The sequence below is a fragment of the Carettochelys insculpta genome, chromosome 2 (genome assembly GCF_033958435.1).
Source record: "Carettochelys insculpta isolate YL-2023 chromosome 2, ASM3395843v1, whole genome shotgun sequence".
In the NCBI taxonomy this organism is placed as follows: domain Eukaryota; kingdom Metazoa; phylum Chordata; order Testudines; family Carettochelyidae; genus Carettochelys; species Carettochelys insculpta.
In genome coordinates, this window is record NC_134138.1 from 227,501,995 (window position 1) to 227,527,136 (window position 25,142).

The 25,142-nt window shown below is 40.5% G+C and overlaps 1 protein-coding gene across 4 annotated transcripts in view; it reads right to left on the bottom strand.

The window, feature by feature from the left end:
- PHF14 (PHD finger protein 14) overlaps positions 1-25,142 on the bottom strand; it is a 286,072-nt gene that overhangs the window by 67,817 nt on the left and 193,113 nt on the right. For all 4 annotated transcript variants that reach the window (XM_074984682.1, XM_074984680.1, XM_074984679.1 and 1 more), the window contains exon 17: positions 23,608-23,725. In XM_074984682.1, coding sequence (XP_074840783.1) covers positions 23,608-23,725 — 118 coding nt within the window. The remainder of the gene's footprint in view (positions 1-23,607; positions 23,726-25,142) is intronic.

Sequence of the window (25,142 nt, forward strand, 5' to 3'; positions counted from 1 at the left end):
AATCTAGTCCAAGCTAGTACCATGAAGACTGCCCAAGAAACATCTGAAAAACATAAAGCAGAATTCCGAAGTGAGGAGGAATGGGTGGATAGTGGAGCATCCACAAGGACACAGCTCAAAGTACCATTGTTACTACACAAGTGAGTAACGTCTCTTTCTTCTTCGAGTGGTCCCCGTGGCCTTTAAAGGATGGTAGTGTAAGTTTTCCTTCTTTGAGGTCCAATAAATAATCTAGAATTGTAGATATGGGTGTTTCCAGTGGGTGTAATTGTCTGGAGGAGCACCAGGACACAAACTGTTTCCACATATGTACGTAAGTCTTTTGTGTGGAAGTTCAGCTGCTACATATCAGCACTTTCTTGACCTGCTCAGAGCATAGGTTCTCAGAGATGTTGAGCCAAGTATCAACCATACCATCAGACGTAATGTTTGTGGTTGAGGGTGAGTCAGAGTCCCTTGATTCTGTGTAAGATCTGGAACAATGGGGAGGAGGCATGGAGGGCAAAACGACATTCACTGTAGCTGTGGGAAGCAGTGCTGACAGTCCTACACAGGTGCTATGAGTATCAGATTGGCCTTCTCTAGCCTCATCTTTTCCAGGACTTTGTCAATAAGAACCGGTGGGGGACAGGCATAGAGTAAGTGTTCTTTCCATGATATGAGAAAAGCACCCCCTAGTGAGGCTGGGACAAGGCTTGCCCTAGAACAAGGGCATTTTCTGTTGTTGTAGGCCACAAATAGTTCTGTTTGGTGGAAGCCCCAACTGCGGAAGATGCGGTGAAGTATGTCCGGTCAGATCTCCCATGGATCTCCGGTGCAAATTGCCTGCTCAGTAGATCTGCTGCAACATTGCTGATGCCCGCTAAGTATGAGGCACTTAAGGCTATATTGTTTGCCATACACCAATTCCATGGATGAACAGCTGCTGCACACAAAGTATGAGACCTGGCCCCACCTTCTCAGTTGATATAATACATTGTGGTAATGTTGCTGGTATTGATGCCAACCACTGCACCCTGAATATGCAGTAAGACGTGTTTGCAAGCATTGAACACTGCTCTTAGTTTCAGCATGTTTATATGTAAAGCCATCTCCTGTTGTGACCAGCATCCTTACACTGATTTGTTCCCCATGTGTGCTCCCCAGTCCAAGCAGGATACGTCTGTTGTTATAAAAATGGAAATCTGGGGCTGATGAAAGGGGACCCCCTGATAGTAGATTTTTGGGTTTCATCCACCACCGCAAGGATTTTTGAACCTCTGCGGTTTGCAACACCCTCTTGTGAAGAGCATGTTTCATTGGCATATATACTGACACTAGCCAAAGTTGGAGACAGCAAAAATGTAGCCTGGCATTCTGGACCACTGATGTGGTGGCTGCCATGTGACCCAGAAGCCAGAGGCAAGTTATCACCTGTGTCATAGGACTGTGCATCAGGATTTGTATTAGCAATTGTATCACATGAAAACAAGGTATTCGTTAGTATACGTTTGTCATAATAGAACTGAGGCCAGCCCCAATGAATTCTATGCTTTCTGAAAATTGATAAGGCCCAGACACAAACGTCTTCATGGTAATGTTTATCATACGGAGGACATCCGTACTTGAGCAGCCCTTCAAAAGGCAATCGTCTAGGTATGGAAAGGTTATAACATCGAGGTAGGTAAGCTGCTACTTCCAAGAGCATCTTTGTGAAGACTCTGAGTGCTGATGACAGGCCGAATGGCAGGACTTTGAACTGAAAATGATCTGTGTCCATTGTGAAGTGGAGAAAACATCTGTGGGCAGGATGGATAGTTACATGAAAGTCGTCTTGTAGGTTGAGGGCTGTGAACCAGTCCCCATCGTCCAGCGTGGTGACTATAGAGATAATGGTGACCATCTTGAAACGTTGTTTGTGATAATGGTTGAGAGCCCGTAAGTCTAGGATCGGTCTCCACCCATTTTCTTCTCTATTAGAGAGTAGAGGAAATAGGGTTTTTTCCCTTTTTCCTTGAATTCGTTGGGTACCCTCTCAACAGCTTCTCTGGACATGAGGTGGTCCACCTGATGTTTTAACAGCCTCTCGTGAGAGGGGTCCCTGAAGAGGGATGGGGGTGGGGAGTTGGCAGAAGGTTGCAGAATGGAATGGTAGAAATTATCTCCAGCACCCATTTGTCTGTGGTGATGGTCTGCCACTACTGGTAAAGTGGTCTGAGGCGGTGGTGGAACAGATGGGGCGCTGGCTGTTTGCACTGGGTGATGACTGTTGTGTCGCTGTCCTCGATTTAGTAGTCAAACCTGCTGCCTCATGGTTTGTGGTGCACGGTTACAACCTTGCTTGTTACGCTGCCTCAGGGGTCTTTGTCGTTGTTGTTGATGCCCTGAGTCATAGCTACACTGGTGATATTGTGGCCGCTGAGGTTGGTAATTTTAGCGGTGCTGATATGGGTAGTATCTCTTCCTCCTCTATGGGGGGGGGTGTATACGTATCCAGTGTTCACAAAGTAGTTTTTGAGTCTTTACTAGAGTATAAAACCTTATCTGTAGATTTTAACTTAAGAATTCCTTTCTCCCCGTTTAAAAAATAAAACTATATTCAATAAAGAAACTCTTAAAATACTGAAAAGAGTTAAAATAAACTATTTACAGATTTTTTTAACTTTTGTTTCAGACATGCGTGGAGCACAAGAGAAGTCTGTCTTCAGTTGCTGGTGGTTGAGAGGAACTTGTTTGGACTGGATTGCGTATGTAACCAAAAGTATGCAAAGAGTCTGATGCACTCCTGCACATTCACAGTCCAGCTAACTACAGCTTAAAAAAATCTCTGAACTGCAGCACCAGGGCAGGCCTGACATGTGACATGGAGCACCCACGGGGACCACTTGAAGAAGAACTGTGGACTTTGCCTGCTCTTGAACAATACCAGATGTAGTCTTCCGGTGTTGCAAAGAGATCTACAGCCGAATGGTCCCACATCTCGAGAGGGTGATGACTTACCTCTTGGTGGAATTCCCAGCCGTGGTCCAGGGAGAAATGGTGACTTAAAGAGTCCACGACTGTGCTGCTCATGCCAGGCAGGTATCATACCATGAGGATGATTGTGTGTCCAATCCCTCAGTTCCATAGTTTTATGGCCTCTGCACAAAGCAATTGTGACCGGATCCCTCACTGAAAATTGATACAAACGTTGTGGTATTGTCTGTGAGGATCTGGACAGTATTGTTTTTAATGCGCATCACAAAATGCTTGCAAGCATTGCAGACAGCTTGCAATTCAAAAAGGTTGATATGTAACCTCTGCTCATCTCTGGCCCAGCAACCTTGGATGTGACGTTGTTGGCAAGGCGCTCCTCAGTGAAAAGGTAAAGCATCCTTTGTAAGTTGATAGGCTGGTTGGGCACAATGAAACAGGACCCTTACTAGAGTATTTTGTTCTGGGGATCACCAGCATAGAGACTCTGTTACCTTTCAAGATACCAATACCCGTCTGAGTATCTGTCTGCTGGTGGTATACACCAAGGACAGCCCATGCTGAAGGCAGCGAAAATGTAGACAAGCATCGCAGACAATGTAGGTAGTGGCTGTTATGTGGTCGAGGAGTTGAACATTGTGTAGGGAAATAAGTTCAAGCAGTTGTGGAGTCGAGCCAAGGTCCTATAAAGTCGGTGCATGTAGTAGGTACCAGGGTTGATCTGGCAATGGTGCTAAGGAACCTAAGGGATTGTAAAAGCTGTCTCGTGGATTGGACCATGGCTCTTGTGATGTCTTGAAGGAGACAACTGTCGAGATATGGGACTGTGGTGATGCCTTTCCATCAGAGGTGCACAGCCACTTTAATGAGTATGGTGAATGCCCTGGGGGCAGTTGAAAGCCTGAAGGACAGGACTCTGTATTGACAGTGATGTGCTCTGAGGGCAAAGTGCAAGAAACATCTGAGAGGAGGGTGAAAGGTGATCTGGAAATAAGTTTCTTAGTGATTGTGGGCTGAGAAACAGTGCCCCTCATTCAGTGTAGGAATTATGGAAGATAGCATGGTCATCCTGAAGTGCTGTTTGCCAATGTATTTGTTCTGCTGTAGATCCAGGACGGGTCTCCAGCCCCTTGTTTTCTTTTATGTTAAAAGTAACTTGAGTAAAAACCCCTTGCCTTTGCATTGTTTTGGAACTTCTTCTTTGGCTCCAATTTGTAAGAGGTATAGCATTTTGAGCTATAGTAAGTTCTCACAGGAGAGGTCCCTGAAGAGGGATGCGTAAGGGAGGAGATGCTGGAGGGATGGAGAATAGAGAGATAGTGTATCCCTGGGCATAGTCGTGCACTGGAGAGTGTGGGAGGTTCAACAAGCCCTTGACAAAAACTTCAAACCTATTCTGAGGCCAGAGGCGGCACATAGTGGTTACTCGGGGCTTTGCACCTCTGATTCCTAGGCCTATTGAGATTATATTGGTAAGGTTTACAGGACTGCCCTGCAAATGACTGGTCCTTGTATCTATAGTATGGGATGTATCTTCCTTTATGGAATGGAGGAGTGTACATCCCCAAAGTGTGCAAAGTAGTTCCTCTGTCTTTGCTGTAGTGTAAAATTTCATCTGTGTTTGCTGCAAACACTTTCACTTTGTTGAATGTTAAGTCTTGCACCTTGTTGCTTATATCCACGAAGACCTTTGCATAACAATGGCTGTGACTAAAAGGCAAATAAACCCTTTCACCAAGTAGCTCCAGGCAAGGTATTTTTTAGTTTTTGTTGTGTTTTGGTTTTTTTGTACATTGATGATTTTGCTCTGCGATTGGCAGCATCACTCACTCAATAATTTGGCTGTGGGGTCAAAATTAAGAACTCCATGCTGTTTGCCGGGACAAAATATCTTCTTCCAGATTGTTTGTTGGTGGGTGTGGCTGTGGCAGAGTTTTGCAAGACTTTATCTGCTGCCTCCAATATTGCCTTGCCAAATGGTAGAGCTACTCTGGTGGTTGTAGGAGGTTGGATACATATTATTTTATAATTCAAGTAAGCATGAGATGAACAAGAAACTGTGTAATAGAAAACTATGAACTAATAACCCTACCCCATGTATTCTCTGTCTATAGGTCTGAGGAGAGAGCCACGCTACATCCGCAGCCAAGGGTGGCCATGAAGGAACTGAAGAGAGAGAGGGGCTGCATGCGCTATCCCTAATGGAGCGAACAGCATGTGCTGGGTTAGCAGATGCACAGCCCCACTCAATATGGCTTGGAAAAAATCCCTGTGCTGCAGTGCTGGGCAAGCCCAACTCTACCATGGGGCACCCACGGGGACATCGCTTGAAGAAGAATTGTGCAGCTTGGAAAAATTCCAGCTAGGTGTGAAAGAGATGAGGGGATCCACCCAAGAGAGGTGATGACTGGGAAGCCAAAAGCCTAAGAGTTGGCATCCTTGGTAGATCATGAATCGGAATACAAATGCAGTTGCTCTGAACTGTGACAAGGCCCATCCAGTACAGCACAATGGGGCTACATCCCTGACTGGGGTCACGGGGTGCTGCTATAATGGAAATATTTTTCACTACTCCCAGTAAACAGCTGTACAAGAGATCCAAATTTATTTAATTATGAAAATTTTAATCCAATACCCATTTGAATTAATAGGAGCCTTTCCATTGACTTCAGCAGACTGATTTAAAAGAGACCAAATGCCTAATCTATGTTTTAAAATGGGATTATTTCATTTGCTTCCTTTATTTAGATAGTTTATGTCTTTTTAGGTTTCTATACCTTAAACAGCATTTTGTAGCTGAGGGTACACATTGCAAAACAGCTGACAACCTTTTCTGGTTTTAAAAGATTTTACAGCCTACAGAGGCTAATGTGATTTGTGCTAAAATTCTATCAGTTCAAAATGAAGATTATGGCACCCTTTTTTTTTAAACAAAAACATACACACATTACAAAATTTTGATACCTAACAGTATAAACATAGGAGTTTTTGTTTTTGCTGCCATTTTCCTGGTATGTGATTCCATAAAACCTCTTGCACCAGAATGAAATGGGTTCTACAGCTAGTGAAACAAAGCCACAAAATGTCTCTATGTCTCAAACAGCTTATTTAGGAATAATACATATACTGCAACAAACCTCCTCCTCAACCCTAGTGGGCCCACACTTTCAGGTCAATTACCTGCTTCAGAAGCTCACAGTAACTCTCAGCTTAGGGACTTTCTCTAGGGTACCAGCTTGCTGTTTGTTGAGCTACTCTCATCATTGGCTAGTATAGGGAAAAGAAGGGAATCCAAATTCCATAGTCTTTGTGGCCCCTCCAAATGGTACAGGGTAGGACAAACTCCTTTACTAAAACCAGTCCTTTTGACGTGTTGAAATGAGGAGAAGTTGGTGGGTGGAACCCAGTCCCACCCTCTTCTTCAGGTTCCAGCCTAGGGAGCCTGTGACAGAAGATGCCTGCATATGTCTCCAAAAACAGCTGCACGATGGTGATTATTCTCCATGATACTTTTCCTTGGCGTTCCCTAGCACCTTCCTTACCTGGAGGTTCTTCTTTCTGGTACATGGTACTTGGTCTTTCCAGATCTTCCACAGCACTTTCTCTCCTCTGCTCTTTGTGCACACTGAGCTAACAGAACACATACATGCTGGTCTGATGGTGAAGGAGGAGCTATGGGTGGGGGGTGCATACTGAAAAATTGCTGCACATAATGATCAAAATTTGATTTAAGATTTAATTTTTTTAGATGCCTTATTTTACAAAGAGTGAAAAATAACAAGAGAAAAATCATCTGAATGAACAATTAATGTCTTTCCGATAGGACAGTTAGTAACCCTATAATTAAGTATAAAAAATAAAAATTAAGTACAAAACATCAAAATAACAAGCAAAAAAAAAATCAATATAACAACCAAAAGAAGGATGGCTAGTGTCATTCTTTTGTACAAAAACAGAAAATGCAATATTATTGAAAAAAGGACTGTCTCTCTCTAAAGCTTACAGAATATTTTTAAGAAATGCAAAATAAATTAGGTCTGCAAAAACACTTTTAAATTTTGTGTTTTTATAAATTTGTTATTTTTACAGAAAATAATGGAAAATAAAAAGTAACATTTGACAGTTTTTTAAATGGGAAGAGTGTTTTTGCATCTCTATTTTGGCATGAGTCGCATAACAACTTTACTATTATGAATGTATTATAAATATTAATATTCCTACAATTTAAATACTATTCAAATACCCTAGTAAGTTTGATACATGCATAATTTCTTATTTCATATTTTAAATGGAAAGATATCGCTAGCATTGACATTTTTTCACAGAACACCAGTTTTGGAAATGCTGCTTTAGTAAGATACTTCCGTTATGTATTTTATGTCTGTTTGAAATGTCTTGGTACATAACCCCTCTGCCCTCACACTACCCCTTTTCTTAGCTTACTTGAGCTAGATTTCATAGGCTATAGCTTACTGTTTAATTTTTAGCAGGTTAGTAACCAGAAAAGCAACTTCTGATAACTAATGGTTTCAGGCCTTCCTAGTGAATGAAGTATTCTGTTACTGTTTGGTGCTGTGAACTTTTCAAAGCAGCTGCAAAATAATTGCAACTCTCCAAACATGCCTAAAAGAGTTTACAAACCACTGAACCAGATAATCATTTTCAACCTTTACCAAAAATACATTTAATGAAAAGTGAGAGATAAACTTAATTACTGCCTGAATTTAACAACTCAAGGTACACCTTCAAGGTTTCATGAAGATCTTTTTAAAAAGCCCATCTGAAAATTCCATTTAAGATTTGTGCACTCTCTTTATAGAACTAATTATACTTCACTTACAGTTACAGTCACAGGCAAGCCATTTGCTGAGCCATTTTTTAAAAGACAGGAACTTTATCTGCTAAAAATGCTAAAATTCAAGAGGTGAGACACTCTTCCCCCTCTCATACACAAGTGGTTGACGCAGCACAAATCACCAGACCCCAGCTATCTTTTGTAAAATGAGATTAAACGTGGCTTGCTCTAGTCTCCATTCTTAAATAGACCTGCTCTCAAACTTCACACCACTAGATAACTTCATATTGAAAAGCAAAACTAGTCTCAGCTAAAATTCGTGACTTTTTTTAGTGCTTTATATGAGTATATTTTGGCTCTCTTCGTATTTCCTCTCCACGCTCTGGTTCAGTCAGATTAGTTTGTGCCTGGGCAATATTAATAATTCATACAAGTGAGTGAAGGATCACTTAGCAGTGATTGCTGTCCTCTGAAATCCTTTACAACAAAATCAACTTTAAAAACAAACATGAGTGGCACATTACACTGCTATGACAAGGTATCCAGACCCTGTCCAGAGACTGAAAGCACAAGGAGTAACCATTTATTTTTAGCTAAAGGTAGAACTACAAATGCTGTGCTAATTTCAAGAATTTGCAAAATAAGGAACCTGTACCATGAGAAATTAGCTTCAAATCTAAAATTCAGAGTTTTCTTATAGAATTTCTATTTAAGTATAATTAAAAAATGGGCACATGTGGTTGCCTAGCATAGGCTCCCCAAGTCAGTGCCACAGATGGGTTGATCCCAGGGGCTGGTTTGGGGTTGAGAGGGGTTAAGCCTGGGAATGGGGAGGTGGGTTTGCAGGATGGCGGGGTAAAGCTTGGGGATAGGGGGCGGATTTGGGTACTGAGGGGTGAGGCAGATAAATCCTGCATATGCTTGATGGATTTGGGCACCAAGAGGGGTAGAGACTGGGAATGGGGGGTGGGGCACACTTGGAGGGTTGATGCAAACATTGCTTCTTGCTGCTTAAGAGCCTATTACTAGGCCCAGCATCCTCCTTGCTTTCATCTGCTCTCCAATCCAGGGGTAAAAGTAAATTTAACTTTCTAACAGCTACAAATCATTGTCTATGTGCTGTTCTTAAAACAGGGGTTATAAAAAGTGTGCCTTGACATTATTTATCAAGGTCTATCTTGTAGTCACAAACATTGTGGCTCTTCAAGTATTGATTTTGTAACTGATTTTGAAAAAAAAAAAGGCTCTCCTTGTTATTTTGGTTGCAGACCCCTGCCCTAGGACCTCCTCTTTTATGATTTTATAAAATCCCCAAATGCTTCTCTCTGCCCATTCTTCACTTCCCCATGTAGCTTCAAACAGAAAAGACTATCTAATACTTTGAAGGCAGTACTGAGAAAACATATGGTAATCAAGGTTCATAAAGTAAAAGTCTCACAACTCAGTTGCAAGCTTTTCATTCACATTTTTCAGTAGCATCATCTATTTGCATATCAAGAGTCAATATGTGTTCTACTAATTAAGTAAATAACAATCAAAGTTTGCAATCAGGAGTTGCTAATAGAAAGTGATAATGGTCAATTACAATCTATTGGTAAATTTGTTTATCACTCTGTTGCCAGCATGAAGTCCTTAACTATTAGCACACTAATCCAAAGGCACATTATTCTTACGGCGCTCCACAAGAAGGAGGCAACTAGATTGATTAAACAGGTTTGATATGTTTTAGAGACCATTTATACTGCACTCACAGCTACATGTTGATCCTTTACATATATTTACATTTTCCTTTTAAGCTGATCTTTGGACTAAAAGATAAATCTAAGGGTAAATCTAGTGGGGATGTACTAAATCAAATTTACAGGATGCTCCCATTGACTGTGGTACTCCTGTCCCTCCGTTAGGTATAAGGGAAGTGCTCCTGGCGACCTCCCTTAATGGAGATGGCACAGAAGTCTGAACTACGGTATGTCAACTTAAGCTATATAATTAACGTAGCTGAAATTGTGTACTTTAACTTGACTGTCCCCTGTAACCCTGAGAAGATCTATTTTAAAAACTTATTACACCCATGGATTCTACATTTTATAAAAGTTATTGTTATTCTGTGAAATTCACTACCACTATGCACCCCCTGCGGCCTTAGAGGTGCGAGACGGTGTTTTGTCCAAGCCAGCAGGGAAATAAAAACCTTGAACATCTAAGGATTATGCCCCTCTTCCTCTCTCAATGGCAAGTGGGAGGGGAGAGACAGGGTCTGTAGCTGATTGACTACATAGAAAAGTGCAGCATAATTCTGTTAGCTCTTGTACACTCAAAGGGAAAACTTACAAATCCTTCCCCACGCCTAGAACACCATTCTGCCTTTGGAAGAAAAGTGATCTCTCCCCCACCCACCCTCAGTAATAGAATAGGACTGGGATTTTTGGGACACACTGCAGACTTCATGCAAACTGCCGTTTAAGGAGCTGGTAAGGAATTTTTTCTCACTGCCTAATTGGTCAGGGCACTGAGGGAGTTTTCTCGCCTTCCTCTCAGTAGTCCAACAACATGACAGGTTGGTTAAGATGCGAAATAATGTCACAAATTGTCCAGTGCCAATAGAGGGTTCTCGTTCCCTGATAAACTGGAATTGAAAGTGCATTAAGAAAAATCATCTCCTAAAGAAAGTGGGAATGGGCTTGTGGCTGACTGGTACAGTAAGGAGAACATCCTGCATTAAAACCTCAAATAAGGACAAGACTGTGGACTTCCAGAAACAGGCCACAATTATTGGTGTGGTGGCAGCCCTCTTCCAGTGGAAGACATAGCTGGCAAATGGCAGTCCTTCACCAAGTGGTATGGAATACAAAGAAAGGATGGTTTCAACTGTGCAAGTTATTGCTTTATAGTTCTCAGATGTGTTATCTAATCAATCTGCAGCACCACTGAACCCCATTACATGTGTATTGTCTTTCCTCCCACACTGTCTGGCATGAAGTATGATTGAAGACAATAGCTAAGCAGGATTCAAAATGTTTAGATGCTTAAATGAATACAGAATATCCCTAGTTACAATAAATAAAGTAAAAATGCCTCAGAGATGTCGACACATTTAAATGAGACATCCTTTAGGTGTCCTGAACAACCATGAAGAGACTTCACGGAATGTTAGGCATGAATACTATTTTAATTGCTTTTTAAATATATTAGTGACTGAAATCCTTCCCAAACTCCGGCATCCTTGATTTACCAGTGGGCATACATATTTTGTAAGTCACCTCACAACATAGGGGAAAAGGTTGAGACCTTAGATATAAAGCAGTTCATTAAAGCAGGAGACTACCTGATCCATAAAAAGTCAAACTACTTCAGCATGAATCTGATTTATGACAGACTTTTATAAAGCATCTTTGTAGAGTTATTTGTTCCCTTTTGCCACAGGTCTTTGATGACACAAACATGTCAACTCCTTTCAGAGATGCATCAAGTCATCTTTTTGGTTTTAAATATGTTGTTAATGGAAGAAGTCAGCAGATGATGCTGTTGTACAAAGTATTACAAGTTCTTTGTCCGAAGGGGAGGAGGGTGAGCAAATTTTTATATATTTGAAGAAAATTCCCTGCTTTTGGTTTTCTGATGCAGGCTCTTATGAGGGAGGAGAAAAAGTTCCCCTCCCCACTTAATCTTTCTATAATCAATTACTGGGAAGAGAATTGCACATTGGAAATGAAAAAAATGATGAGGCTGTGATCCCTTAAAAGAGGGATTGTCTATGTCTGTTGCTTCAGACCACCTATGTTCAAGAGTGTATAAAGAGTAAAAGAAGTTACAGGAGTAAAAGAAATTACAGGAAGTCTATCTCTAGATTCTGTGACAAAGATTTATCCTCCATTAGGAATATGACCCACAGAGCCCTGATATATCAGTCAGCAAACGGGCTACACTATGCATTCTGAACAACGAATGGAGATCTGGTTTGTGATAGTCAGTTTTGCCAAATTTTATTTAAGTTGTAAATCATGCATCTCAGTTAGATGGCACTACTAACTGGCATTTAAATGGATATTATGCTGAAAAAGATTTTAAAAAATCAGAAACTGATCTTGCTATATTTTGTACAACTCTGTAAATATCAAATAAGAGAAGGAGATCTCCACATGCCAGCACATTTAAACTTGTAAGCTATGTCCACACTAAAGCTATCCTCCAACAAAACTTCTGTTGACAGATCATGACTACACATGAAAGCAGATCGCTCTGTTGATCTGCTCTGTTGACAGAAAGTGGCCGGATGCTCTCTCAACAGAACAGCCAACCAGAAGTACAACAGGCAGGGCTGCCCGGTGACCCGAGCCTGTTGACAGAGGGCCCCCCAACAGCATCCACACAGCTTTTTTGTTGACTGATTCTGTTCAGAAAGGCGCTCTGCCCTGTAGGGGAGATTCAGAAGTCTGTTGACAAAAGTTCAATGTTCTGTCAATTTACTGTCAACAGAATGCATTTTTAGTGCGAACACTCCATTGTACTGGACATCTGCGTGGGGTGGTCTGGGTGGGACCATGATGCCTGGAGCTTCCACAACTCCTGGCTGGGCCGCAGACTGCAGGAGTGGGTCTTACATGAGTACGCATTGTGGTGCCCTGTCCCCTCCCTGGGCCCTACTCCTAACCCCTTCCTGAACTCCTCCCCCTGTCTCCTACGGTCGACCTTTCCCGGGAGCACCCCCTCCCCCCGGGGTGGGTGTGTGACCCTAGCATCATGTACCTCTTGCAGGATCTCCCCAACAGTGGCCTTGCCCACCTGAACTGGTGGCCAACTGAGCAGTGACTGTCCAGGGTGGCCAGCTTCCAGATGGCAACTGCCATACATTTCCCCAGGGGGAGCATGAGCCTCACCCATGTGTCCTGATGCCAAAGGATGGGGACCAGCCAGTGGCACAGCTCAAGGAAGGTCACCTTCCTCATGTGGAGGTTGTGGAGCCACCGCTCATCATTCCACTCCCACATGACCAGCCGGTCCCACCACTCGGCGCTGGTGAGGTGGCGCCAGACATGCCGGATGGCACGAGGGATGGGGTACAGACCTGCAGGATCAGGGCGGGGGGGAGCAGCTTCTGGAGGAGGAGGCTTGTGGTGATGATTGCGGTCAGCAGCCTAACCACTTCACCATTGGCATCCCCGTCAGGAAGCTGGATGGCATCCATGGATGCCTGTGGGATCCTGCGGTATCTCTGGGCACAGGGGCTGTGCTGCTGTCTCTGCTACAGTGGCTCTCAGCGTGTGCAGGCAGGGGCTGTTTGGGAGGAGCCCTTTAAGGCAATGGCTGGCTGCGGGGCCCAGAAGGGCTCGTCCGCCATGTGACTCCATCTGCGGTGTTTCCTGGCTTGTTCGTTCGACAGGGCTCCCGTGGCTGTGTGGATGCTCCCTTTTGAAAGAGTGCCGCTCCCTTTTGGAAGAGTGAGTCAGTGGATCGATCCGCTTTGCGCTGCATCTGTGCTCTTTGAAAGCCTGGTCTTTCAAAAGGTGCCTTCCAGAAGCTTGCCTTCTGAAAGCTCCCTGTAGTGCAGACATGGCCTGAGAGTCAGGACTGTTGGCTGTAAACAAATTTCATATGACCATGGGAAACCTGGCCACACCCATGGTAAGTGGTTGTCTGGCTAACTAAAATCTTGCTGGATTATGGAGTTTGCTGGATGAGAGATGTTCAACCTGTACTACCACATTTTAAGATGAACTTCTACTCATAGATCAAGCACAGTATTAAGTTAATTTTGAAGCTAGTTATATTTGGAATTCCATTTGTAGTACAATTTCTTCATTAAACAGATCTGTCTATTCTTCTTTGCCAACAGACATTAAAAACTGTACCAACTTATTTTTCTAAATACTTTATTTAGAGAGAACTCTAAAATGTAGTTGCCAACTGTTCAGTCAGTGAATGAGCCCACCTTGCTATAGAAGTTCTCCCCCTTCTGGAATAACCTAAGGGTGGAATTCACTAATGTACTGAGGACTAATAATGTTTATTCACAACTTATGCCCTCAATACAGCAAAGTAATGTAGGTCTTGTGCCAATCCTTTGCAGATGGGTGAACAACAGTTTCACCACTTGACACTCCAGACTTATCCTCAGATAGTTTTCTCATGTTCAACTTCAAGAGAATTATTCTTATATCCTTTAGATTCCACTATAATGTCTCACACACTTAAGAGTTCTTCCTTGAAGAGGAGAATTTTGGAAAATCTGGATAACCTCATAAGACAAAGTGGTTCTAAGACTATTCAAAGTTAATGTATTTTTTCCAAGTTCCTAGAAACTTTCTTCAGCAATGTTATGCACTCACCTACATGCCCACAATGCTGATTTATACAGTGCTTTTCTTAGCCTTATATTTAACTCTCTTGACTAAAATCAGAGAATTCAAGACTGCTTGTAAGCTATTACTGAGCATCAAACCCATGTGCCTTTTGCAAATGCACCAACTGCAGTACTGTATCTAACTTATTACTTTGTAAAGCACTTTGAAATACTAGCACCTTCAGTCTAAACAGTGCAATATAAAATCACAGTCTCTTCTATTATTTTCTGGTTGTGCCAGTAATTCAATTATCTGCTATATTCTTCTACCAACTTTGAGCTGATACTTTGTTTTCTATTTTGGCAATGCATGTTGCATCCTCAAAAGAAGAGTCTTTGTAACACATTCCCTCTGATGTAATACAACAATACTTAGGGTCACAACTTCTTTAAAAGCACCGTATTTACCTTTCTCATTACATTCAAAATATTTGGTTCCAAAGGCTGCTACAAAAGGAGTGCACTGTATTATCCACCAATTTCACAGAACTATAATAAAATATTGAGCCATATTTCAAGTTGATAGGGACGATCCTTCTCAATTCAGAGGGTGTTTTGGTCATTGTGAAATAACATAAAACCATGGTGGGTGAGACTAAGGCCAGGTCTACACTAGGGGAAATAAGTCAATTTCAGATATACAATTCTAGCTGTGGCAACTGTGTTGTTAGAATCGACATCTGAAAACAACTTACCTGACGGTCTTAGCTGAGGGAGGTCAAGGGGAGCATTTCTCCCATCGACCTCCCTTACTCCTTGCAATAGCTGGCTCCAGACAGATTGTGTCTGGTAGAGACATGCAAAATCAAACACACAATGCTGCCTGGAGCATGCTGTGCGGGGCTCCAGCAGCACAGGTTGAGGAGCCTGGGGCTCTGGTGGCTGCTGCTGCTGCTGCTGCTAGGCCAGGAATCCTAGGACCTTTTGAATTGCCATACGCTGGGCAGTGTCCCCGCCTCCATTAGTGGGTCTGGGGAAGAGTGGACTTGTCCACACTACCTCCCTACTTCAACAAGGGGATGGTAAGTAGGATGTCGGGAGATTATTAATGAAGTGCTGTGCTGAATATGCAGCACTTCATTAAGCTAATTCTCCACTGCAGCAACTTTGAAGTGTTAAATTTTGAAGTGCCGGCTTGCATGTAGCCGCGGCTAACCTGCCCGTACTTCAAAGTGCCTAGGCAACTTCAAAGTCCCTTTACTCCTCAAATTTTAAGACATAAAGGGACTTCAAAGTAGCCCAGGCACTTCAAAGTGCTGGCGGGTGAGCTGCGGCTATACGAGAGCCAGTATGTCAAAGTTTAACACTTCAAAGTTGTCGCGGGGGAGAATTAGCTTAACGAAGTGCTGCATATGCAGCACAGCACTTCATTAATAATCTCCCAACACCCTACTTAACATCCTCCATTCGAAGTAGGGAGGTAGCATAGACACAGCCAGTGAGTACTACCAAACTATGATTTATGGTACTACAATGTATACATTTTATGGTGTGCTAATGTGCTGCTATACAAATTACATAAAAAAAAACTGCATTAACAACATTCAGATTGCAGAGAAACTGAAAACCTAGGAAATGACAAAATTAAGGTTGTCTGCACAACCTTGCCTGTACGCCTTATGACAAAGTCTTCAATTACATGACCACATACTAATTTTTCCATGGGACTCGTCTCATTCAGTGACCAGGATAGATGGTGCTCAGCTAATGAGCAGCTACTCAATTATATTATTGTGTTTTTTCCTCATTATTCAGTATGTGGCCCCACTCCAGAATTGATGTATGTTACCCAAAACCTGTCCTGAAGACTGAATTATTATTTCATTTCCTTATCACTATTGTATCTGATCACTTCAAAGATAGGAATTTATTTATTTTAAAATACCCCTGTGAGAGAGGGAGTAGTATTTTCCCCATCACATAGGGAAAGCACCCACAAAGAGATTCATGTTAAAAGTACACATTAATTTTAGATGCCCAATTTGAGACATTTAGAAACTGATTTTTCAAAGCTATTTAGCATGACAGGAAGAACAAACGCTGTTAATTTTGGCATTTTTCTTTGACTTTGCAACCCGAATAATCATAGAAACGTAGGGTTGGGAAAGCCATTTAGTCTAGCATTTTGCAGTAAGACTCAGACATCCCTGACAGATATTTGTGTAACTTGTTCTTAATCGCCAATGATGCGGATTTTGCATTATCCCTTGGTAACCTATTCTTGAAATAATTATTGATCATTTTCTTTTAACATAGGTTGTGTGTCACAGCTTTTAAATAAGGCTCAGCCTTCCTTCCCTCCAACCCCACCCCTAAAAATGCATCACGTGGAATGTAGTATTTAATAGCAGTAGAAGACTGTCAACGTCTACATGGATGAGCACTAGAGGGGACTAAGATACACACTTTATCAGTGGGTTTTACAGATATTTGCTAACAGCAGAGGAATGCTGAGACTTGGGAACTGTTTCTGGCCCAAGCTTCTCTCTTTCCCTCACTCCTAGCTTCCTGTCCCATTCCCATTGTTCCCGAATAGCCAGTCTAGTCTCCATTCATTAGGCTTGTGATTGTACTCCCAGTCTTTTCATCGAGCCTGACTAAGCTGCCCTCTTTTGGCTCTACATCTAATTTCTTTCATTCCCCATGTTCCTGGCTTGCAGTCACCCCCATGACCCTGTTCACCATGTGCATACTGGCCGAGATTCAGTCTTCCACTGTTGGCTTTTTTTCCAGTTTCAGAGGACCCCTTCCCCACATCTCCTTGTCCTATGTCTGATGTCGGCAACCTGTGGCTCTTTAAGGAGCCACTTGCATCTCTGGGTGCTGCTGCTGCTGCTGACTCCTCTTGTGGCTCTCTGCCTTGTCTCCGCTGAAATAATGGAACTAAATTTAATTGATTTAACAGCTTGTAGGGTGGTGGGAGGGATCCAGCCATTAAACCAATTAAATTTAGTTCCATTATTTCACTGCAGCAGGGCAGGGGCTGCCTGTGCTGCACATGGGGGAATTGAGCACGAGAGCTGGGGCGATGGACATCCAAGCCTGCCCCTACCAGAGCTGCCAGTCTGCTGAGGAGGAGGAGGAGGAGGAGAAGGCAGCGGGGCGGGGGAGGGTAGACCTCTTGGGAGCTGAGTACAACTTCTCTCCCCACACGGTCAGCGCCTCTTCCCAGGCAGCACAGTGCCCCCCAGCTCCTCCTTGCACCACAGCCGCTCCCCAATTCCACTGACAGCTGACAGAACCTAAAGCTGTGTCCCGGTGCAAGCTCAGATCCTCCTGGACCCAGCCCAGCTCCCCAGACCTAGTGAGTCCAGCACTGGTGCTGCTGGGTGGAAAGTGGCTAGGAAAGCTGCGGGTGCTTTCTGGCCTGAGAAGCTGTGGGGGATGTGTGTGGGGGGGAGGCAGGGAGACCCAGAGTGCGTGCAGGCAACAGCAGCAGGTGGACAAGTAAGATCCAGGTTCAGTGGGCAGTTGCAGCAAGGTGGCAGAGGTGGGTTAAGCCTGGGGATGGGGGGAGCAGGTTTGCAGGATGGGAGGTAAAGCTTGAGGATGGGGTGGATTTGGAGGCTGAGGAGGGTAACGACTGGAGCTGAGGGGTAACGACTTTCTACCTAGAACAAATCATAGTCTGTGCTCTGTTTTTAAAATAGGCATTACAAAAAGTATTAACGACTGTCTCATTCACATGTATAGCAGCTCTTCAAGTATTGATTTTGTAACTCAGTTTGGAGAAAATGGCTCTTCTTGCTATTTTGGTTGCAGACCCTGCCCTATATCTTTACCTCAACAGTACCAGTTGTTTCCTCACACTCTGGCTCCTGATCAGAACTATTTCTCTTCCTGGCCTCCAACCTCCCTTCCCAGAGTACCAGTCTCACTGCCCAAACATTTTTAGTCTGATTCTGTGGCTCTCCTTACCGCTCCCCCCCCCCCGCCGCCCCCCACACCTGTTTTCTCACTCCTAGTTTCCTTGCACTGTAAATCCCACTCTTCAACCTCCATTCCCAGGCCAAGTTTACCACTTTCCCCCATCCCCATGTCTTTAATCCTAGTCTTCCCTCCAAGCTCCTATTTTTATCTACTCCTGCTACCCGCTCTCCCCTAGATCTGGCTCTTATCACCCTTGCCTTTAGCTCAGGTGGTTTCCGTCTCCATACCCCTTGGGTGCAAAAGGGTGTCACTAAGAGCAGAAGAAAGATAGGCTCCCTGCTTTCTATTTCCAGCATCCCAACCATGACCCAGCTTGGCCCAAGACACACAAGAACTAGAATGACAGGGAAAACTTTGTTCAGCTGTGATGGACTCTTCAGGGAATTTAGCTACAAACATCTAAGAACTCTCTAAGAGTCTCTAAGAAGCAACCAACTAGTGATTTTTTTCAGGCTTATTACTTGTATAAATGTTGGGGGATTTTCACAGGAACAGCAATACACATACAGCTGACAAAAAGACCACTCCACTGCCAAATTGAAAACCCTTTCTCCAAAGCATATGTGGGCATTAGACATTTCAGAGAAAAGTAGCTTTTAAATAAACATAACTTCTTTTTCCTTAGCATCATTCTCGGAAAAGGTTGACATGTTTTGGGCGAAATTTAAAAAAAAAAATTTAACCTGAGGCAGACACCAAAATAGATAAAAGTTGATAAAGCTGTAAGCAACTAAAAAGAATCTTATAATGGGATGCGTTAGGCAACTTTAATATCAGGCACCATCGTACACACCAACTATAAAAAATTATTCCTGTTCATGCAGTGTTAATTACATTATGGAGCTTATCTATGACATTACTAAGTAATTTTTTTCAAATTTATACAAATTGCTGATATGAAGTAAGTTTGTTTTCCTTCTCAGAATTTAATTCTCTTTAAAATAAAAATATAGATTTCTTTCTGTGGTACACTTTACATAATGTAAATGTTTTACCTGGTACTTGTTTTGAGTTTGAATTTTCCATTATGACAGAGAGACCAGCATTTTGAAGGAATTCAAAACAGGTTCATTAACACAATATACCCACAAGATCTTGATATTTGATGTCCTAATGGAAGTACAGTAGTTGCTAGTCCATTTCATATGTAAATTTTCATAGCAAAAATCTTCTTGCCCACCAAGTTTAGTTCTCCATTTTCCTTGTAATTAGGATAAAATACCATAGGCAAACGAAATCACTAAATCATTAAAAACAAAAACAAAACCAAAATCCTCTCTTTGGATGAGCAAATTGAAAGTTTAGTATCAAATGACTTTTTAAACAATCTATTTTAATCTTATATTTGTAATAAATCTTCGTAATAGAAGACCAGATATTTAATTTCTGATATTACTGTATCAGATAAACTTGCTTGTTCAATGTTCTGAAGCAAGTTACACTTTACAGAAATTATCCTGTTCAATATCGTGACAGGCAAAATCCTCCAGGATTGCTTTCTAACTTGAAAGGAGTAAAAGTTACCATTTCCCTGGCGGGTATGTCACGGATTTGTAAGTTCCAGGAAATATTTCGTATTTAGGTGAGAATTCTATACGTATACATGAACAAGTTACTTAAACAGAAAAAGTGCTATACAATAGAAAGATGAAATAAAAATGCACTAAAAAGATGTCTCCAGGCTAAGGTACATAAACTTACAGCAGTGACATAATGACGTGTTGTGTCTACTCTGCAACTTTTCACAAAATAGATATGAAACTAGGTTAAAATGATGGAAAAGTAAGTAGGAGTCATTTTAACTATAATGATATATGCATAAATCTTTTGCTACACTGATCTTTAAATTGGGAGGAGGTACTGAAAAAAGAAGGGTAATGAAATATACATTATGTAACTCCCACAGCCCTCATCTAAGTTTTACAAAGAGATCTTGTTGCTTACAGAACAAGGGTTTAGATCAGTCATAGGCTATCCTGGAAAACAAAAAATTGTGTTCTTTAAAAGAAGCTTTTAAAAATCTCTCTTGCTAACATGATTCCCATATCAGAAATTTTATGATTAGAGCACCTGGCAGTACTGGAAGCACAGAGTAATGCTTTTTTCAAGGACTTAGGTGGGGTTATTAAATAGCTAGCTAATGAGTTTCTTTCAGCTTTCACGAAAGGTAACAAAAACTACAATGTTTCTGAGACGAGAAAGCTTGTCAGACCGTAGTGGTGAGCATCACCCATTCCATAAAAGTGACAGGCAGTATTACTGGCAGAGAAGACGTCGCTCTCATGCCCTGAAGCAAAGTCAATGTTTGTCTGTTTTTTGACAGACAGGGTAATATGGGAATATGTTACATTGGTGGGAAAATAACTGACAAGCTTGCTGAAGAGTCTTGTGACATATTATGAGTAAAACAGAAGTAGCCTACAAAACACTTGGGATAGAGAGCAATTTGAAGCATATGTTTATTACCATTACTTTACATCTTTATATTGCTTCCATGGGGAAAAAATAATAGTATCTCAAAAACAACTTTACTTAGTAGGTCAACACAATGCCACCATTACCTAGTTTATAAAACTGAAAAATGTATTTAGAAATCTACACAATGTAATCACCTTCCAAGGGACAATAAAATAATTATACGGAAGCTTTTGTGGCCTATTCACTTGTATATTGTAACTTAACTATTTACCAAACCAATATTTGTTACGTTCTCTGTATATTCAATTTTCTTCTAGGGCCAAAACACCTAACCACTCACTAGCTAGGGAGTTAAAATTTATTTGAATTAACAGTCATACTATAGTCATTATTTAAATTGGATTTAAGCACATGAATAGCAAAAGGAGTAAATTAAATATCCTTTATTATTTTCCATTTGGAACTATTACTTTTATTATGAAGTCTGATTTCTCCACACAAGGGAAGGAGACTACATTATTGTCTTCTTGGCAAAAGCTGCAACATTCAATCTTATGTCACTGCTGTAATCCTTACAGGACACTTTGTTGCGATGTTCCAAAAATTTGGTTGAGTGAGAGGCTGAAAATGCTTGTGATTCAAGTCTGTTATTCATCCATAGGTCTGACAGAGTGTAGCATATAATGTCAGATTCCTTACGTTGTTCCTGCCTAACAGACTTACATTCAGCCTAAAAGGACCGCTCCTTTGTAGGTTACAAAAAGGCTCTAGAATTCATCAGCATTTATTGGCTGTTGAAATATACAGAGGATGATATGTGTAAAACATATAAAAACAGACAACAGACTGAAATTTGAAAAAAGGAAAGAAAAAGAAAACACTAAGCTTTTTAAATTATGTTCATTCAGAAGGAAGACTCTATAAAGTGTTTAATTCATCTAATGTGGTTTTGTTAGACACAATATAATACGATAGAGGAGGGGAATATATAGTGTGCTAAAGATAAAGACAGCTCAATATGGATAGCAATGTACTTTTTTCCCCAATAGTTTCTTTATACTGCTTTGCAAGAAAAAAACATCAGTTAAGTAACTAAACAAAGCCACAAGGAGTCCCCATAAGACAACATTCTCAGTACCTATCATACATATTTTTCATTCAAATTAGATGTTTAAAATAGAGCAATAAATCAGACTTAAGTTGTGAATATTAATTTTTAAAATGAGCCTTTGTGAATTAAAAATGTAAATCAGTCTAAGTAATAAACATGGTTTGGTATATTTATAAACATCATGTCATCCTTAATGTAAGTACAGTAAAAATCTGTTATTGTAGTTTATAAATTCAATTTTTTGTTTTCAAAGCATTTCATGTTTCATCAAAATATCTAAAAACTAACACACTTTCCAGAAAATTTAACAATGTTGCATTAATTTTCACAGTCAGCATAGCATTTACTTGTGTAGTTTGGCCAGCTATGCCAAATACACATCTGGAGTGTCAAAAAGTGCCCTGTTGCAAAAACCACTGAAAAATAGCAGGCAGAACATTTTAACTAATGTTATATAGAAACCCTTTTGGTTTAAGAGAAGACAGGAATTCAATATCAATTATAATTCACTCCAGGAGTGACCATTGTATTTAACTTGTATTCAAGAAAAACTGCTTGATGTCCAAACTAGAGTTGACAGCTAATTTACAATGTCCGTCTTTGTATCTTTTTATGGAAGATCTGATTAGCAGCCAACAAAGCAGAATATTTTATTTTTCCAACTGTAAAGGTACACTAGCAACTTAAAAAATTCCATTACGGCCTGAAAATTTTATATCTACTTTAGTTATAAATAATTGCACACTTAAGAAAGATTTTTAGCTGAAGAAGTTAGCAGAAAAGAGATCCACTGTTTTTGTTTGTTAACTTTGCTTGTTTGATAGCACTTTCTTTATAGTCTATTTCCCTGTGTAGTCAATTATTCAGTCACCTTCCCTCTTCTCGGAAAGACCTCGATAAACAATAATAAAGCAGAAAAAAAGCGTATGAAATTTGACTGATTTTTAAAAGCTCTCTCATTTAATGGTATCAGAGGGGTAGCTGTGTTAGTCTGGATCTGTAGCAGCAACGAAGGGTCCTGTGGCACCTTATAGACTAACAGAAAAGTTTAGAGCATGAGCTTTCGTGAGTTAGCTCATGCTCTAAACTTTTCTGTTAGTCTATAAGGTGCCACAGGACCCTTCGTTGCTGCTACAGATCCAGACTAACACGGCTACCCCTCTGATACTTGACAACATGCAAGGCACTGCATTTAGCCGTATGGAATGGAAATCTATCGACCAGCATCTGAAGAAGTGAGTTAACTCATGAAAGCTCATGCTCTAAACTTTTCTGTTAGTCTATAAGGTGCCACAGGACTCTTATTTAATGCTGGCCCATCATAAAATGGATATTTTTAAATTAGTCGCTTTAAAAAAGTCCAGCTGGAAGCATCTCTTTAAAGAATCCAGAAGTCTCCAGCAACTGTGCCAATACATAAAAAAAATTGCTATTGTTCATGAAAATGTTAATAATCCAAAGGAAATACGACACAAAATCATATCCTTTAAAAGAGGCTGACTGTTGGTAGTGTTAATATAACAAGGTTTCAGTAGTGAGATTTTAAGTTCAAATGTTATACCTTTCAAATATCCCTCATGCTAACGTAATAATGTTCCTCAACTGATTTATGCTGGCAAAAATAGCAAAAAATTAGAACTCCAGATCTTTCATAAATACATTTTAAATGAATTTACTTTTAACAATGACTTCACAGGTTATAATTTACATTATTAAAATATCTGTTTGTAATGGGGCAAAAATGCTATGGATTTTTTTATATATTTGGGGGTTGCCCATAAAGTAAGAAAAAAATGATTAAGAGGACGAATAAATTCCTCTTTATCGAGGCAATTAACACAATTTTCATTTTGCATTTTTCTTTCCTCCAGTTAAAGACAACATGAAATCCTTTCAGCGTGACCTTTAACTGAGTAGAATTAAATGTCTCTGCTTCCTAATGCAGATCTATGCAAAGTGTGCAAACACAAAGTCAAGATGAGAAACTACATAATGATTTGCTCAAAAAGGCTGTTCTAAAACAGAATTCCTTCTCTGAGTTTTCACAGACAGTTAACTTACTTTAGAGGAAGTAGAATCACACTCTTGACAAATCCATCCATAGCCTGTCTGTTTTGGAGATTTTTTCAAAGGAGGATCCAGACAACCAAAATGGTAGCAGAGCCTGCATTCGTCACACCTGCAGGAGAAACAGATAAATTGCGTTTTTTTGATTTAATTAATCAAGCCCCTCTAAAAGCACTCTGGGGTAGTCCAGCCCATGGAAATCTTTCCCCAAATTTCCCAATCATTAGTTTGATTTAAAACAGACATTTTCAGGAAGGGAGATTTACACATTTCAATTATATGTTTCTATTTTATCTGGAATATTCTGATTCAGTAATATTGGAGGCAGCTACATATTTTCTGTGTATTTACTATTCTTCATTGTGACTGGAATTATATCATGTTAAGCCTTGCTAACTAAAGAAACTGTGGGTGATCAATTAATCAATTTTTAAGATCCTGGATGATCATTACAAACTTTTTTGAGATTTTTACAAAACTGTGCTGTCATTTTGCAGAGACTATAGTTAGTATAAGTAACTACAATTTTCAGAATTTAGTGCAATTTCAAGCCACCAGAAATTTTTGTTATGTATCTCCCATGTCTGCCCACATATCTGGTAAGTCAAACAAGTTTACAAATCCATTAATGATTTTTAAAAAAATATTGACTAACAAAGGTCTGAACGAAATACTCAATAATGTGAGATTCTTTCTGTGCAAATTTGACAAGGTCATTCAGGTAATCATTTTGCAGTCATCTTTCATTTACAGTTATAATGTGAACTAAGTCTACCCTGTATACATTGTAATTCTTGGTTTATCAACAAGCTTTTTGACAGTGTTTTGTGCACCATGTATACCTCACAGACAGTCTGAAACACCTATCATAACTACTCTTTCTTCAGGCATTTTTAGTCCATTGCTGCTGAAGAAGCATTTGCCATACTGCAGTGTTTAAGGAAAGGAGTCTTGCATCAGACATTGCAACAATATGCTGAAGAGGAAAAAAAAGAATTTAACAGCATATAATGGAAATTCATATATATTTACTTTAGTGGTTGTCTTTACTTTTTGCATATACCCTATGCAAAAGGGAAAGCTTACTAAAAATGAATTTTGTCAGATTCTCTTTGTTTATTCCACTGCAGTGTTTGATTTAATTGTTTAATTAAATGTTTGAATTAAAGCCTCATAACCCAGGAAATTCACAGGTAAGAAACTAGCAAAGCAAATTTAATAAACTCCAAAACAGCAGCTAGGTGCACAATGCAGAATTATTTTTTACCACATGAAAGGCACAATATGCTGCTTATCAGACCAAGAATAACAATGCACTTTAATAAATTATTACCAGAATAAAGAACACATAACAGAAGGAAGATTAAACTAAAATATTTGAAAAGGAAAACTCCATACAAAAATAACCAGTCTGGCATAGTATTTGGATAACTAAAACAAATATTTTTCTAGCATTACTGCAGAACGTGTACAGTCTGGAATTGACTCCGTTTTTCTAGGTAACCATACAGAGATGGTCACTGGTACAC